Raw genomic sequence first — 18,189 nt, forward strand, 5'->3', positions numbered from 1 at the left:
CGACGGGCCCGCCGCCATCTTGGGCCCGCGCGAGGCGGCGCGGCCGCCCGGGGGCTGCTCCCGGTGGGCGAGGGGCACCGGCGGGCGGGGGGGGGGGGGCCGGGCGGCCCCGCGGGGGAGCCCGAGCCGGTGCCGAGCCGGGAGCGGCGCAGCATCGACCGCCCGCGCTCGGGCCTGCCCGCCGCTCCACCGCCGGAGACATTTTTTCGGTTCTTTTTCCTTTTTCTGACTCATTTTGCGGTGCCAGGCCGAGGGGGAAGCGGCGGGGGAACCGGTTCTCGTGTCGGCAGCCTTTGTGGCCTTCCTAAGGCGCTCTGGGCCTCGCGGGCCGGAGCCCCCCGTGGCCCCGCTCCAGCGAAACGGGGCAGAAACGTCCCCTTCGTCAGCGCGTTCAAGGAACGTGTGGACGAGGCACACGGTTTAGTGGGCACGGTGGGGTTGGGTTGGTGGTTGGACTGGGTGATCTTACAGCTCTTTTCCAACCGTAGCGACTCTGTGAGTCTGTGTTTCTCAGGCGTGCCCTCCCCAACGAGCGCTCGTGGGTGAAAACACCGACCCCAGGGCACAACTTCGATAACAAAGTCAGGAAGCCCCGGAGCAGTTTCAAGACAACGCTAAATGAGATCAGGGTTTTAATCCCTGTCTGGGCCGCGTGAGGTAACAGCAGAACGCCACCGGAATTCAAAGCGTTGAAGTGTTTTCGCTTCTCGCTACAGCGTGCAGCCACGTCCACGCGGAGCAGCAAGCACGAGGCGCTCCCGCTGTCCCGAGGGACGGCACTGCAGCAGAAGTCGGCCGGTAGCTGTTTTCTGAGGCACGTTTGAGGCTGGAAGCTGCTGGGGCTGCACGTGGTCCAGCGCAGGCCGGGGAGGTTGAGGCACATACTTGCTAGAAGGCCCAGTGCAGCTCCAGCCCTGGGTTCCTGGGGTTCAATCCAAGTCATCTTTACATCGTTTTTGGAAGGCACTAGGATAAAGTTACCCTTTGCTTTCAAGCTCCTCAGCCTTGCCTGAGGCTGAACAATCTCGGTTCCCCAACTCCGAGGATCTCCACTGCAAAAAGAATTAAAAGCCAGAACCAGGCGTTTGCTGAAGATGCAGGTTATTTTAAGCAGTTGTGTGCCCCGAGTTCATTTAGAGCTGTCATGTTCTGGCCTCGCCCAAAAGCTTTTCCTGTCCTTACTGTAGTATTTTTAGTGGAGTACGGTTGCCCGAGGAAACGACAAACCCTCACCTCAAATCGAGAAGATGAACAAGCAAACGGCTGTTTCATTTATTAATTTGCGACTCTCCAGGCAGCTACAGTCTGCTGACACCGTATTTTCTCTAGACATTGCTACAGAATTTCTGAGAACATTATAAAAATACGCCCGTGCTGAACCTCTCCCGCCGCGGCTAGCACAGGCTCTGGGCACAGGTAATTGAAGCCCTGGGGTTAGTGTCACGAGAGATGTTCTCCACGTGTACCCCTATCGCTTTCAAAGTCCTAGCACATCAGAAATAAATATGTTGTGGCAATGAGTTCCACAGGTTACACATTGTGTACAAGTTTTAATTAAAAGTTAAATAATTTAAGACATTTGTTTACAGGCAACAGTATCGGTTGCTCACTCTGTACATTGCATTTATTAGACATCAACAAGGAAAAACAGAACATTTGGCACAAGAATGCCAATTTTTTTATTATTATTATTATTTTTGGACACATGAACACAAAATATCCCTGCAGGCTAAAGAAAAAAAATACATTGCAAGTTGTACACGACCAGCATCTTATCGCAACATGGGGCTGCTAACCCACCCATAACAGTTTAGAAAGAGTACCTCGTATTGCTATAGACATACATCCAGTCCAAATTTAATAAAATACAATTTTAAACATTACAAGTCTAACAATATAGAAACAAAAATTACATCATAAGTCAAAATGAACAAATGCAAACATTTTACATTGAAGTTTCAGCCTCTAGACATAGAAATATGAAAACGTCAATAGCAAGGTATAAGAAAATCTGTGATATCACAAGATCTTTCCTCCGATGCACAAGGAAAAAACCTTGTAGTTGAAACAGGATTGATACAATGCCCTCCACACCCTGCCTTCCTAAAATGAAAGCAGAGTCACTCCCTTGCTATTGAGCAAGAAAAATCCTACAGCACATCCACAAAGGTAGTTCGGGGGGTTGGTTTTGTTAAACACTGGATCTGAACAACGGCGCCTTCCCCGCTTGAAGAGCAGAGCTGCCGACGGAGGTTCAGTAACTCCGAGGCTCGTGTCTGGGACACGAGGCGCGCTGCGCGAAGCACGCTGGCCTGGGCATCACCACCTCTTGCGCCCTTTGGATGCGGCTGCAGGCACTACGCTGAACCATGGTACTCACAACAAGAATAAGCAAGCCAGGCTGTTCATGTGTTTGCGACAGGCTAACTAGGGATTGCCAGAGCTTGTTCAGAATTCAGCTGTCACAAAGCAAGCAGAACTGTTTGAAAATGGGATTTCTGCCTTTTTGTTTTTTAAAAAACATCAACCACCCCCTTCCCCAACTCTTTAAACTTTGCTACATTTAAAATCTTTCACACCACATAGCTAAACAGTGGCCAACAGGCTTTATTTATTAAAAAAAAAACCAAAACAAAACAAACCAAAACACCCTAAGAACTACATCTACAGAATGCACATCTTCCCATTGATTGACACATGCATCACGATTCAGTCAGTCCCAAGGGGTTAATCCAGATCGTCAAGCCCAACCTCCAGACTTGGACTCAGACCTGTGCAGGGCAGCGCTGCTGAAACTTTGAGCTTACCGTTACCGCCAGACGACGGTCCTGAACTTCAGTGCTCTTCTCCCAAAGCGACAGCACTGCACCCTCAGCGGTGTTTCTCTGCAGTGGTGTTTTAACATGAGACTGAGTTAAGGTTCTCGCCCTGCGCCCCAGGGCTGGCCGAGGTCTAACAACCCGCCTAGTCTGAGCTTAAATATTCAGCCCAGTCACAGGCAAAGGAAGGAGAGGCTCTCGCTTCACTCAATCTGAACTAGGAGTGCTTGGCACTGGACAACTAACTAACTGGTGATAAAATTAAGTATTTCTTATGCACCCTTGATTAAACCAGTCACATTCTTGCCTAGTGCACAAACTCAAAATAGCGATCTTTGATCCTACAACCTAAAAAAGGGTGCGCAGTTTCTTTTCAAGGTGCCAAAGTTCTCCATGTATGTTGGGTCAGTCAGAGTTCATTCTAAAAAGGGGGTTTTTGTATTCTCCCTGAACGAGTACTGAGAAAAGCAGCCATCTAGCTGAAGCAGCGGTCAGTCTCCCACCCACATGTCCTGATTTTATTACACAAGTGAGGTATTCTTTAAAAAAAAATTTAAAAAAAACCTAAAAAGAATCGTTTTTTTTTTCCCCCAATCTAAACCTGTCCACAGTACGTGCCAGGAGCAGAGTTTGCTTCAGTCCCATTTTCAACAGAAAAGAAAAAAGTTTAAACTTAATTTAATGAGACGTACTACTTGAAATAAGGTTATAGAACTGTTTGAAGACTAAGTTCAGTGTACTCTGGTACAACTGAAAAAAACCCAGCATTTAGAAATGTAAACTTTAATTTATTTACAAGCTTAAAGACTGAAGGAAACAGCATTTCATATTGCTGAAATTCTGAGGGGGCTGGTTCCTAAGCTTTGGAACAGCAGACAACTTAGCAGCAAACCCCACACGAGTATCAGAGACCACAGTGCAATCGTTGGACTTCTCAAACTTCCGTTATCAAAGCAGCGGTGTTGGCTCTACTCAGTTTAGGAATAAGCTTTTAATCTGCGCTACCTCAGGTTAACACTAAGAGGAATCTTGTCTTAGCGTACTGTGTTCATGGATTCCAAGAGTATTCAGTGAAACCAAGCCCCTCTTCCTTATTACACATTGCAGCTGAAAAAAGCCAAGCAGATTAAAAAACCCTAATTTCTAGGCTGGGCCAGAATCAGAATATGAGACTTACACCGGTTAAACATGCTGTTGAATGCAGTTGTGCACGCAACCTAGATTCCCAGGGGAAAAAAGTTTAAAATGCTGGTACGAGTCCTTAGGTTGCTGGTCACACAATACGTTTAGACTGTACAGATTGGCAAGCCTTTCCTACATGTAACACCCAGTTTCCAAGCTTATAAAAAATGTTGTAGACAGGACACCAACAGTGAATATAAAACAGTTAAAAATAATTCTTAAAAAAAGCATGGAAGTGCGTCTTTTCTAATTAGTTTCAGAAACTGCCAAATTGTGTGTTCAGAAAACGACACGAGAATGTTGGTTAAACTCATGCACAATCCTCAGCTAGAAAATTACACTGTTGGGGGGGCTTAAAAAACAAATATTTATTGCCAAAGTTAAACCTCCTATGAGAAAAAAGTTTTAAAATCACTTGGATTTATCAAACCACACAGCAGCATAAAGTGGGCACTTTTGTAAAAGTTTGCAAAATACCTAAAAGCTAATTTTTTTTTTGTTTTTATCATTTTTAGGGGGGAAATGATGGTTCAGTACTTGTTACGATACCATGGCAGTATTATTTGTAACCATTATAATTAAAATCTACTGACAGGCATCACTATCTGGTTATATTACACATTCACAGAACAAGAACCACCTATTTGAACTCGCAGTATAGTGCAATTGCTTTGCAGCCGAAGTCTGCAGAGATTAAAAAGATAATTAGTAAAACCGACAAAAAACTGCAATACCTGTGAAAGTTACGTTTGTTAAAAGGCATTTACAGTAGTGAAGTCTAAAATCTCCATTAAAAAAATCTATGGCCCCACACAATAGAACAATTACATTTAACTGGAGTAAAACATTTTGCCATAATATGCATACTCACTAAGCAGTGCATGAAGACAGGGAATCAGTCGTCATGATAAACTAATGGGATGAGAAGATAACTTAAAAATGATAGCTAGCAAAATATTCAATAGAAACCTTTCGTGCCAAGTCCTTTAAAAATTTCGGGATGATCGCCCTTTTGCGCTTTGAGGTAAAAATTCAGTCCAATGCATCAGAAAAGACAGTCTATGAATTTCTATTACATAAAACAATGAAACAAATGGCTCAATTGTGTTGGTGCATCAGACATTGCTGTGAAGTACAGATTCAGTGCGACTGTTCAGAGCTGCTGGTAGTGGGCAGTCTGAAATAAACTGGGCCCTAGCCGTAGCAGTAGGCATTCAAAACATTTCAGGACTGCCTGGGTCGTTGGTTTTGCCTCATCTTCCCAGATGCTCTCAAGCAAAATACATCGTATGCTGAGTATCATGGTGGATCTGCACTGCCTTTGCCAGAGCCTGAGGATCGCGGCCATTGCTCTGTCCTGACACGTGGCTGCCTTCAGCACTGTAAAAACGCAGACACATACAGAGAACGATGAACAAGTGGGCCAAGCAGCATCTAATTCGAGTCCATTACCTGGCTACCAAGACGACGAGGCACAGCTCCTTACCTGTCATGATCCTTGTCCACAAGATGGTACCTGGCCCTGAATGCTACCAGCCTGGCATAGTATGCAGGAGCTGGAATAGAGACCGATCGCGTACACCGGACATACGTATGACACAGCTGATACGTCAACAGCTGTAGTTCGTCTGCGGTAAAACAGTTGTCATCCCACAAGACCTGGTAGTGGGAGGGCCGGCTGGTTCCCTGTGGAGAACAGATGAGCAGTCAGCTGGAGAGCATCAACAAAAACAGAGGTGGCACCTGAAGGCTGTACCTTCTATCAGCGCATTGAAGAGTAAGTGCCGAACAGGCACTGAACTGATGCGACTGTAAGTCTGCCAAGCTATAAATAGAAGCAACATTACTCACAGGGACAACTATAAGGATTTAGTCCCATAGCCTGAGCACAGCAGAGCAGAAATGTTACCTGAATTCCTGCGTGGCTACAGAGGTAAAAGTCAAATTCAGAAGGATGCGTGATCGTGCTGTCCACAGTAGTGCCTGCTGGTACGTTGCCACTCTTACCCACCTATCGAGGAAAGTTTATTATAAGCCCATGTGGTTTTTTTGAAAGTGACCCAAAAATACCTCCTAAGGTAGGCTCTGCTGAAAGCTGTTTGAAAATTTACTACTCAAAAAGGTGGAAAAATATTAAGGTCATTTACACAGGAGGAATGAAAATGTTCTCTCTGAGTTCATTTTTAGAAACTTCACCAAATCAAATTGGTGTGTCATCAGAGAAAAATAAAATACTTGCCAGTACCATTAACATTGCAGAGCGGGATCAAGCCTACACAAGTAATTCAGGATCTGAAAATGCAGGTTTTCTAAAATAAATTTATTTCATACCCTTGTTTGCACTCACACCCCAGAGAGCTGTACTTTTCAAGCAAACCTGAGATCAAGAACTTCCCTAAGAAAGGTTCCTTAGGTGGCTTGTGGATTTGTGCCACCGGCAAATCTTACAGATGCATCTAGAAACAGAACAGGCAACAAACTGAACAACTAGTTCAGTTTACAGTCAGGAATTCCAGACTATAAAAACCCAGGTTACAGCTCAGATATACAAATATAGGGATATAGAGTACACTTGCTCCAAAAGGGGCTGGTAACAAGCTGCTCCATCTGCCCACTTGGTCTAGAGCAATAAAAAAGGGGAGGAACTGGCTATTTTGGTAGAGAAAGCCTGTTACTGCACAGAACTGCTACTGCCCGTACAGATCAATTCAGTTTTAGTGGCCAAGACAGATACCACCCCACTTAACCAAACAATCTTAACTTTCCCGTTGCCATCACCTCCTTCTTATGTAGTCAACATTACTTGCCCTTTCAGTTTTGTCAGCACAGAATAGTCTGGTGTGATGCCTTTTCTGCACAACAATGTAGGTTATTCCTGGTCTATAATCTTCTTCCAAACTAATACAGGCCTTCCGGATTGCTATCAGCTCTGGCCAAGCTACCTAGAAGTAGAAGATTTCACTATTAGGTGCTGAATTCAGTACCTATATTATTATTTTCATTTCTTCCGAGTACAAATGCCACTTCGTAAGGAACGCGATCAGACAGGATAATTGTACATTGTGCTTGCCCAGGAAAACTCCATGAAACTGTTAACTGTCCCCTTAACAAATGCAATCCACATGAAAAGATAAGTATTTTCAAGGGCCAATCCCTTCTCAGAAGCAACAAGACAATACCTGCTTCATCTGTCCTTCTGATACTCCCCCTCTGTAGTAAATGATCCTTGTGGGCTTGAAACGAGTGGATTTGTAAAACTGGATCAATAGTTCTCGCACCATATTAGTCAGGTCCTGTATCACCTCCTGACTGTACAGCAGCTCCTGGGAGGTCTCCTGGCGGGAGGTCTGCACGCGCACCGTAGCACAGTACCGGCTGGGATGGCCATCCATGCTGCCTACCACAGCAGCTATGGAAGGCTTCTTTCCATCCCCAGCAGGAGGGTGAGTGACATCTGCTCCCAAAAAGATCACTGGCTGCTGGAACACCGAGGGCCTGTTTAATATGATTAAGGTTTATTAAATAATAAATAATAACAATACAAAGAAGGGGGATGAGGAAGGAAAAAAAGTACCACTGAGGAAGGCATATCCAAACCATTCAACAGAACTAAAACCCTGTCAGAACCTTTAAGGATAACGTTCTCTGCCTCAAGCTCTTACAGTCCCGAGAGAACAGAAAGTGAAAAGGAAAGGACCAAAGGCAGACAAAGTTACAAGCATTTATCACAAGTCACTCTTACTCACTCCTTTTCTTTCACTTTGGAGGGAAATACAGTATGCTTAAGGAGGTGGCAAGAGGAAAAGGTGGACTGAGTGAACCCAAAGGCAAGAAAGAGAGATATGGGGAAAAAAAAGCCTTTGTGAGCTTGTTTTCACACACACTACTGGATGGCTCTAACGCTAGAGATGATCCTTGGCACAGAGCTTACTAGGCAGATTCTGAATGCAGATGCATCCTTCTCTGTCCACTTCAGACTGTGGGTATTTCTAAAGCACGTAGTATTCTGAAAGGTATCATTGTAGCAAACAGGACAAAATGACACCATTTTGCTTGACAATCCAGACTTCAAGGAGAGCTTTAGATTTAATCTTACCTTTGATGAGGTACAAGCACATTGTTGATTCCTCCAAGCTTTGCATTTATCTTCAGACACAAGTTGGACAGCGTTTGCGGTGAGGTTTTTACCACATTCTTTACCTGAACACACTGAGTGGCCATTCCTAGAAGAGTGTCACCAACCCGCTTTACTTCAGCTGTGACAGAAAAATAAGTTAGTGGTTCCAATTACCTGAACGGTCAGTAGTTCCATCTGCTTTCTCATTTTTTTTTCCAAATGTTATCGTAATTCAGATCCTTGAAAGTTCACTGACAAAGGTTCAGTTCGCTCTTTGGTAATATACAAGTACTCCAATCAGGCCTGATAAACCCATCTCCAAAACCCCCTTTTAAAACGGAACACATTGCCTGCTGTGTGTCTCCTTCCTACTGCTGAAGTGCACAATAAAATGCCCACTTGCTGTACAATTAATTAACACTTTACAGCCTCTTCTCCATACCATACACGGGCGTCTTTCCGGGTAGAATCACCACGATCAGTTGCAGACCAACATAAGTCAGTTTTAAGTGTTTAAACATGGGCTCCACACTGTCTGCACCCTGGGCATATTTGCAGAAACAGGGCTGGCCTTGGATCGGCATCCCTGCGTCCTTGGAGATCTTGCGCAGCTGGTCAGTAAAACTCCTGTAAATGACATTGAAATGGATTTGTCCTGGCCTTTTCACTGTGTTTCACTTTGCCATAAATTTCATCAACAAGATCTAAGCTATTTCAGCTATTTCACAGCACTTCCAGTTTGACACTACAGTAATTATTTTTTAGCAATTCTATCACTATAAGAAACTCACGAATAGGATTCTAATCCTATTCGAGGACATTTCACAAGCCGCTGTTTCTGTAATTTTAGAAGTCTTGGGGAAACAAATATACATTTGAGTTGAACATTGAGGCAGATTCCCAAACTAATACCGATGCTGCGGGGGATTTTTTACTCATCCACCAAACTTATCTGAGCATTATTGAAGCCATGATTTTTGCCAAACATTACAGTGGTTCACACAACCTCTACCTTTAGGATTCTGTAGAGTAAGTTGAAGGACAGGGGGAAAAATGTGGCGTATGTTGCCTGGGAGGCAGTAAAGGTTAAGAAAAAAAAAAACACAGTTCAGGTTTTAGAATGAAGAACCATCATCAGTTATTTGTAAAAACAACAGAATACAAGTCGAATGCAGTCTCCAGAGCAGGAAACACAGCCTCAGTGGTAAAGAAATCAATGTTTTTCCCAGCTGGCCAATTAGGTTATGAACTTTGTCGTATTCCCCTCCCAAACTGTAAATATTTAAGACACTGTAGAACTGTCATTTCCTCTTTTTACTATTAGATGCATTAAAATCAACTTATATTACATATCACCTTTCAGGAATATGAGGAAAATAAACCTTGAAATAAGTATCCTGAGTAAATAGGAAAATACTTACTTTAGTAAGTCTTCCCTGCATTGTTTTTGAGGAGCAAAACAGGCAACAGCCCAAACTTTAATCTCAATGCCAGCATAGAACTGTTTCCCTCTCATGTCCCACACACCTTGGTTTGGTGTGGCCACAGTCTTGTTCTAGGTAAAAACCAAAGGCAAAATAAAAATAAAAAGCTGCTTCGTTTTGACTATAGCCAAACAATGCTCATACAAAGGAAGCTTGATGAGAAGATATAGGGAACACTTAACGAATTTAAATAACCTCAGGACAAGGTATTTTACAAGACATGGAAAACTCACCCTGCCTCCATATTGCAGCATTGGTGCTGGCAAAACTCTGCCTGTCAACTCCGTCATTTCATTATGGACAACAATACCAAACTCCTTCAGATACGGATCAGGTCCACCAACCATACTGTTACTTTTCACCTGATGACAAGGAAAGTATGTATGTAACTATAACTACTGCTTCAGGTGGCTCTGTCCTCTTTGCCACGAATAGGCTTTCTAATTTAAAACAAATCCTTTTAAGAAGTCAGATTTTTTAACTTCTGCAGTTCTGGGTCATTCTGCTCATCATTACATATGCTACAATGCTTCTGGAAGAGCCGTAAGAAGTGACAAACACAGACTGTTCAGCTGGAAAAAACCACTTACTAATCTGCTGATTTCTTCCTGTCGGTCTGGTGCAGATCTTGCAGTTGCTTTTATCATAGTTGACGTCTGATTGTCCGTTAGCTTCTTGATACATCTCTGGCCTGCCACTATGTTACACACCTACACAGGAACAGCAAGAGGTGGTGCGATACCCTTTAACAGAGGATATACCGCAATGCAAGAGAAAGTTAGGTTCTTACCTCAAGCGGTAAGTATGTGTGTTTCTGTTCCTGTCCAACTTGGAGACAGGGAAGATGAGGATATTTTAGCTGCAGACTGTACTTCTGCTTAAAATACTGAGCTACTGTACACTCCATAGCCTGCCCATTTTCCAGCTGCAGAGGAAACCTATAAAGGACATTTGTTCTTGTTAGACTTTTCAAGATTTTTTTTTTTTTTTTAAAGGAAAAAATGATATGGAAAAGCTACTCCAGACTAGAAATGCTGGAAACATTTATTTTCCTTAGCTACTGGATCTCTTCTTTTTGAAAAGATTTTATAGCCTATATACTGAATTTTTCATAGCTGTTTTAAAAATTATAGCTTTTGATAACAGTATTTAAAAGCCAGGATACAGATTCAATTTTCCTGTGTTGAAGGAAATAAAGCAGTGGCCTAAACCCACACTATTCCTCTACTCCACTAAGACTAAACATTCTTGTAAAGCCACACAACTGCTTCACCTCCAGAATCAACTATTCTTGCATAAACAATATACCTAGCATACCTAATAGGTTCAAGATTTTTAAAATTGTCAGAAAGTGCTCGTATACATACGTCTGATGACTGGCTGGTCGTCGAGTAACATTGCAAACTCGGTATTTTCTCTTCATCTGGCCACAATGGGTAACCTCTACTTTTAGACCTGAAAACCCAACATAAAAGCCATCTAAATAAATTCAGGCATCGGAGTCACCTTTGAGAAAGCTGAGGACAAAAAGGAACAGGCCAGCTTCCCAAGCGCCTTGCAAATTTTCATTACAACGTAATATGAGCATGTTTCTAGTATTTTGACTCAGCAGCTTTAGAATAAGCCTTTACCTCTGATTTCTTTGGTAAATTTGACACGCTGGGAGTCCGTAAGAGGCTTGGTTTGTTCGTTGATGTTCTGAATGTCCAAGACCTCGCACATGAACTCAATGATAGGCTGGGCACGATAGAAAGCAGTTGCTGACACTAAGATAAAAAAAAAGAGGCTATTTAATTTCAAAGCAGCAAGAACTCCGTTGCGTTAGCGAGACAGAATTTCCCACATACCATCAATGTTGAGCATCATGTTCCACATGGCAGGCCTGACCGACTGGTGGAAACCAAACCAGACCTCCCTGCCACCACCCAGAGGGTGGTAATAACCTTCAGGGGGGGAGAAAAAGGAGCGACCTACAGGCGTGTACCTGTAAAAAATAAGAACATTAATACTTTGATATTCCTTTCTGATACACCTTTTTACATTCATGCCTATAGTGTTTAAAAGTACAGTGAATTTCTATAGTACGTTAGAACTGTTAAGAGCTAACTTATGGCAAGCATGCAAAGCCTCTACCAACAGTGCAGTTGGAGAGGCTATAGCAAATTCCTGTTAGAAACATGACCAGCAGATACAAGTCCCGAGTTCAGATCAGATTTCCCTATTCTAGTGCAAATTTGTAAGGAAGGCGTTGAATTACATAACCGCATCCCTCACGCCTGCTACCGTAGGTAAGTGTAATAGCAGTAGAATAGCAGCAAGTAATAACTAATACAAACGTTAAGACAGGTATAAGATTAAGCCAGTCAGGAAGGCACCAAAAGTACCCACCTCATGGAGGGAAGGTGCCGTGTGATTACGTCAAGCGCCTGTACAGAATCTTCGGGAACTTCATTCAAGTGCCCTGCCAGAGCTTCCAGCAGCAGCTGAAGGCTGACGACTGACACCCACTGAATGGATACCTTAAATGTCTGGTCCTTCCCCTCTCCTGGCAGTGTCACCTCCATATCCACCTGACACAGTCAGAACAGAATGAAGCACAAGCCTTTGTTACGGATTGCAGATTATCACAACACTAATCAATGTTACATTTTTCTTCTAGGTATCCTTTGAATCAACATTTTTGATGATTAGTTTGTGTAATTCTCTTAAAATACTACAGATGGCTTCCTTAGGATTTCGAAAGCTTGTAATTTAGTCATCTGAGAAAGTGCACTGAGGTATCTTTAAGTGTAAATTTTAAGCAGTAATTAGTACGGTGACATCAAGCTCTGGAGAACCGTGAGTAATTTTTTTTTTTTTAAGTCAGCCCATTAACAGCAAGATGTCTTGTGAACCAAATGGGAAGGCAAGAAAACCTTTTGACCAAAAAGAAGACTCACTGGGAAATACAAATCTCAGAGTTCTAGCACAGTCCTTGAGATTTTTCTCACAGACCATCAGGCCAAAGCGTAAATGTGAACTCATTTTACGTATTCCTCATGGCACTGTACCAGCAATAACCAGATCCCTGGGGAGTAGACGAGGATTAAGTTTCGTATCAGGACTGGTTAATACAGACTGCAATCTGTTAGAGCCAGGGTGCTGGTGAGCACGGCCCAGAACACGAAGGGCCAGCACAGCTGATCTAGTGGTTCTTATGGAACTGGAGGATGTTATCTCAACCGCGCAGCCAAACCAAACCAGCGTATTTGTCATCTACAACTACTTTATCATTCATCAACAGAACAAGGGTTAGAAGAGAGAAAAGGGAAGTTTCTATCAGGGTGGAAAAGAAAATAATCTACTTGCAGCTGAAAGAGCACAACATACTAATTCACACTATCACTGACAAATTCTCCAACTGAAGAGCTGGGAATTAGAAACCCGAAGAAGGCAAACTTCAGTAAAACACCAGTAAGTTCCTAGAGATCCCTGACTGGCGCTGCTCGTCATTTCCAAGACCATACTAAGACGTGTGACAGCATTTTGGGGTTGTCAATAAAAGAACACTTTTCAAATGACACTGTAGCAGTTTTTCCACAGAAACTTAAAACTGTTTATAGTAACACTTACTCTATCCCGGCCAATAGGTAATGGGTGTGCAGTATACATGTTCCGTTTCCCATCGTATCCAGGCTGCCGATCACCAAATATCTGCATCTTGAAGTGTCTCACCATAGTATCCACTACCTCTCTACAGAGGGATTTATCGAGTTAGGTTGAAGAACAGAAAATCCACCAATGCTCTTACACAGTTTAAAATTCCTTTTTCACACTTTCTTCAATGAGCAAGGGAGGAGAAACAACAATGCACCAGAGTATACTCAAGTCAACACCGGGAGTTTTAAAGGTCACCTCCAGATTAAGACACCTAAGTTTCAACATACAGGCGTCCATATGCAAGGCAGGTATCCATGCTGTCAGCAGAGATACAGTCAAAACAGGCAGTGGAATCTGGAGAGCTGTTCAAACACAGGAGCAAATACAAGCATCTACCATTCTACTGACAAAGCATCGACATGTGGACCCTAAAACATTGGTGTCAATCTGCAAGCTGAATTCCCTCCCCTCGGCTGCTAACACGTTTGTGTAACAGACTGTGGAACAATTATCAGGGACATTCACTTGTAGACTGGAAAATAAAAACAGCTGTAGTTCAACGCTTAGTACATTTCCTAGAGCCTTCCAGATTACAGGCCAATTGCAAAACATCTTAATAAAAATGAGAGCATTATAGTTCACTGAAGACCCACTGCTAACCATAGCACAAACATAAACCGGCCTTTAGCAGATGAAGAATTTCTAGGATGTAGAGTTTTCTTAAACTGAGGCATATAGACTATTCAATTTTTTTTATTAAACAACTCATACCTGTTCACTCTTCGGGGGCGTTTTTCTGGTTTGATATCTACATCATAGTGATAAACATCAATCTTAGGGATCTGAACCTGAAAATGATTGGCTAGGAGGCGGATGGGTTTTCCAACAGTTCCCAGGCCTGGGCGACGGGGTGGCTGGAAAAGGCTGGCCGGGGGCCCTAGGGAAGTCAAATAAATATGCATGAGATGTAATCGATCGTTCAGTGCAGTAGTCTTTCAGGTGTACTTCAGCTGACTTTCTGACAGGGCAGTAAGAAATCTTAAGCAGCTTTCTGAGGTTGCAAATGGAGGTGTTCCAAGTGGCTCACAGCCTTCCAGCTGCTCAGAACTTCCAGGTAAAAAAACGTGTTCCCTAAAGCATATATAGGTTAGTGCCACAAGTCATTCTCAAAATTTTAGTGATGTTTATTCATGACTGTGGTTATGAACTTGACAGAGTCCTGAGATGGAATGCAACCATTTATGTATTATGTATTTTTATACAATGGAAAGATAAATATATTCCTACCACCATTTCTAGAACTAGCCAACAGCCACACAAGCCACACTTTTTCATTATTTTCACTACAGGCTTAAAGTTCAGATGTTAATGATCGTCACTCTTGGCATTCTTAGGACATACATTCCCAATTTTTATCTGAAAATTGATATTATCTGGAAATGGGTAAGGGATATTTTTATTCTAATCTAAACTAAAAACATATTTCTGTATCGGATCTAATCTAAAACAGTTTTGTCATTTCCTTTACATCATGAACGCATCACTCTCGTTAATAGTGAAATACTTTTCCCCTAGAGCACAATTTCAGCCAATTTAAAATTCCAACATGAAGAAAGGAGCAAGAAAAGGTTTAGGCTTTCTTCGAAAAAGAAGGGTAAGGAAAAAAAGCATAAAGACAGGTATAGACTCCTAATAGATGTAGAGAAGATAATTTATTTGGACAACAGTAAGAGCCTCAGGAACAGTTCTAAGGAGGAAATTATTAGAAGCTTGAAAAAGTACTCACACACAAGCTAGTCCCTAGTTAAGTCTTTAGTTAACTTCCTCAAAGTGTTAAGATCTGAGATACCATGTTAACAAGATTAAACAGACTTTTTAAAAAATCTATCACAGCCTCAGTTGACACTGCACATAAAGCCAACTCAATTAGTGTATTTTCACGGGTTTTGTCTGTATCTGCCAGTGCTTAGTGTGATCAAAGTTTCTTCCCTCTGTTGCAGAGTAGCAAAGGAGAGGGGGGGAAAGTTACTACAAGAATGCAATAGGGCAAATTTAGTATCATAAGACTGTGTCAACCTGCCGGTACCCATTTAAGTCAAAGGCTCACATTTTACACCGGGAGAGAAGTAGATAAGCTGTGGGAGGATGAAGCTTGTATTTGGGTACACTTCAGGGTGCAGCAATAAACTTTTAACACAGTCGTAAACTAAACCCAGGACGAAATCTAAGGAGCCTTCTACACTGGGTTTATAAACCATCCAATGGCTACTACATTACCAATTAAAATTACCGATCTGAGGACACTAACCCCAGAATATTTTTAGGCAGAAGCGACACTCAGAGCATGTAAGCAGCCGTAGCCCACTTGACACGTCAGCTCCCCAAAGCTGCAGTAGCAGAGTGGCTGCCGGGGCCGCAAACATCCCACGCGATGTCACTCTGCACCCGCCTGACTGCAACTCGTCCAGGAGGAGCTCACAACGCCGTAGTTAAACTGGTTGTGGGGCGCAGTTAGTCCTTTAAAAAACTACAGCTGTCTTGACAAGCCAGTATCATCAAGGGCAATCAAAATTTGCTGTGCTTATTTGGATACTAGAGAGATGATCCATTAATCCCGTGCTAATTAGTCTGAAGTAAGTGCAGGCACTGACCTCCCACAAGAGATTATATGACAACTATATTTACTCATTTTCCTCCCTCAGCATTGACAAGTTTTGTAAAGAGGCATGGCAACGCTGACCTCAGTCGGTTTTGATCAAAGGAGATAAAACTTTTATCTTCCCCTTTCTGAAGTTATTTCTCAAAGGATTCCAGAGAATAAGCTAAAAACTGTTTTCCCATTTGAAGCCAGGCTGCCCTGCGACTCACACTGACTTTATCAGGATTTTTACCTGATCGGCCTGGCTCGGGTTATATGTGCTGTTAGTCTTTTCATTTCTTCCACTCTGTGTCGATTATGTACTAAGCACCCTCAACCAAGTTACTTCAGACAGGAAGCAGTTTTACAAATCTAAAAGAGGATCTACTTCTACAGTGGGAAGCCAGAGAGGACACGCTACCCCATACATACATAGAGCGGACTCGCCAAGCCAGCCCTCCGCTATCTTAAAACCTGGATTCTTGTGGAATTGCACCTTTGTGTCAACAAACATTTCCTATCCCACCAAATTAACAGTACTTCGATTACGCCAATGGTTTGATCGGGAGCTTGATGGCTAAGATGCGCAGACCGCTTAGGTCAAGAAGTCCATCTTGCAGACATTTGATAGAAGAGCAATCGTGGAATAAGACACAAGTAGGAAAAAGCCGCATGCAAAATACCACCAATATTTAACCAAAGTTTGTTAAAAAAATAGAAAACAACATCCACACTTTCAGAAAGTATCACCTTAAACTCTTAATAATGGCTCAATGTCAAAAATACACCTTCGGACTGTACGGCTTGCAGGACTCACGCGCAGGGAGCACGTTACCGTGTACATCCAGAGACCGGCACCGGCTTCCCCGGCCCCTCCCTGCCGCTGCTCCGCTCCAGCCGGAGCCCAGCCGTGCCCGGCCCGGCCGCCCTCGAGGCCCGCTCCCGGGAGGGGGAGTCACCCGATAGCCCAGGCGGAAAACTCCCACCGCAGCCAGCTGCCCGTTCAGCCGGGGCCGTGAGGGCAGATGCAAATCTCCTCGCAAAGTTTAGCGACCTGCTGCGGTTCCGCGTTGAAGGAAAGCGCCCGGCGGCTGCCAAGACGCCTCCGAGCCCGCTCGCGTGTCAGCCCGCCGCCGGAGGCCTGCTGCGGGGGCACCAGCGGCCCCGGCGCCCGCCGGGCCCGGCCTGCGGCACAGACCGGACCGCCCGCCCCAGGCCGCGGCGGCTGCCGGCCCGGCCGCGAACGCCCGAGGATGGCGGGGGAGGCCCCCGCCGGGGCCGGCCGGGCCCGCGGCCTCCTCCCCCCGCGCTGACACGGCCCACCGGGCCCGCGCCTGACAGGGCCGGCGCTGACCGCGACCCGCCAGGCCGCGGCCGGCCGGGCCCCCGCGCCACGGAGTGCCCCCTCCGCGCCCCCGCGGCTCTCACCGGGTCCCAGCGCTTCCATGGCGGCGGCGGCGGCGGCCTCGCTGCGGTCCCCCCCGGCCCCGACGACCGCCCCGGGCCCCGCCGCCGGCCCCGCCGCCGCCGCGTAGCGCTTGATCTCGGGAATATTGGCTCTGGGGTGGGGGCCCGGCGCGGGAACGGGGGCGGCGGCGGGGCGCGGGGGGGGGGAGGGGGGGGAGGAGGAGGAGGAGGAGGAGGAGGAGGAGGAGGCGGCGGCGGCGGCGCGGCGGGGAGCGCTCCCCGCGCTCCGCTTCCCCGAGCGGCGGCGCAAACAATCCCCCCGCTGCGCCGCCGCCGCCGAGCCCGAGCCCGCGCGCGCCCCCGCCGCCGCCAGCACGCGCCGCCTCCCCCCGCGCGCGCCCCGCGCCGCCCGGGCGAGGAGGAGGAGGAGGAGGAGGAAGAGGCCCCTCCACGCTGCCCGGCGCCGCCGGCTCGCGCACGCGCGCCGCCCCCTGCCGACGGGGGCGCGCACGCCGCCCGCACCCTTTCAACGCCGGCGCGGCCCCGCGGCGGCAACAGGTGACGGAGGCGGCTTCCCGCGCGCGGCCCCGCCCCCCCCTCGCCTCAGGGAGCCGCCTCAGGGGGCGGCGGGAGGCGCTGCCCCGGTTCCCGTGTCTGCGGGAGCGTGTGTGTCCGTCCCCCCCCATCCGACATCTGTTCGCAGGTTTAATAATTAACCGAACAGTGGCCCACTACTCGGGCGCGCTCCGTGACGGCAGCTCCGCGGGCGCCTTCCACCGCGGGGCCGGCCCGCCGCCGCACCGCTCCGGCTTCCACCCGCGCCCGAAATGGGGAACTTGCCCAGCTTAACTAACTACAGCCTGAACAACCTCCAGCTAAACAGCCCTAATGCGGGTTAAAACA

At 45.7% G+C, this 18,189-nt stretch overlaps 1 protein-coding gene across 4 annotated transcripts; it reads right to left on the reverse strand.

The window, feature by feature from the left end:
- Positions 1-1,589: 1,589 nt before the first annotated feature.
- On the reverse strand, positions 1,590-17,335 carry LOC104251181 (protein argonaute-4). Of its 4 annotated transcripts, XM_059830864.1 has the most exons (18): positions 17,308-17,335; positions 14,013-14,178; positions 13,215-13,335; positions 11,991-12,172; positions 11,450-11,586; positions 11,234-11,368; positions 10,970-11,057; positions 10,393-10,540; positions 10,193-10,312; positions 9,836-9,964; positions 9,540-9,673; positions 8,561-8,745; positions 8,098-8,257; positions 7,181-7,496; positions 6,809-6,943; positions 5,911-6,012; positions 5,488-5,687; positions 1,590-5,381 (listed from the first exon to the last, which is right to left on the reverse strand). In XM_059830864.1, the coding sequence occupies exons 1-18, from the start codon at positions 17,324-17,326 to the stop codon at positions 5,273-5,275; spliced, it is 2,586 nt and encodes an 861-aa protein (XP_059686847.1). In that variant the 5' UTR covers positions 17,327-17,335; the 3' UTR covers positions 1,590-5,272. The 4 variants fall into 4 exon arrangements, with proteins under 4 accessions (XP_059686847.1, XP_009810713.1, XP_059686848.1 ...); XM_009812411.2 differs by lacking the exon at positions 17,308-17,335 and having other exon boundaries at positions 14,013-14,327; XM_059830865.1 differs by lacking the exon at positions 17,308-17,335 and having other exon boundaries at positions 13,209-13,335; positions 14,013-14,327.
- Positions 17,336-18,189: the final 854 nt, after the last annotated feature.

Source organism: Gavia stellata, chromosome 29, assembly GCF_030936135.1.
Source record: "Gavia stellata isolate bGavSte3 chromosome 29, bGavSte3.hap2, whole genome shotgun sequence".
NCBI lineage: Eukaryota > Metazoa > Chordata > Aves > Gaviiformes > Gaviidae > Gavia > Gavia stellata.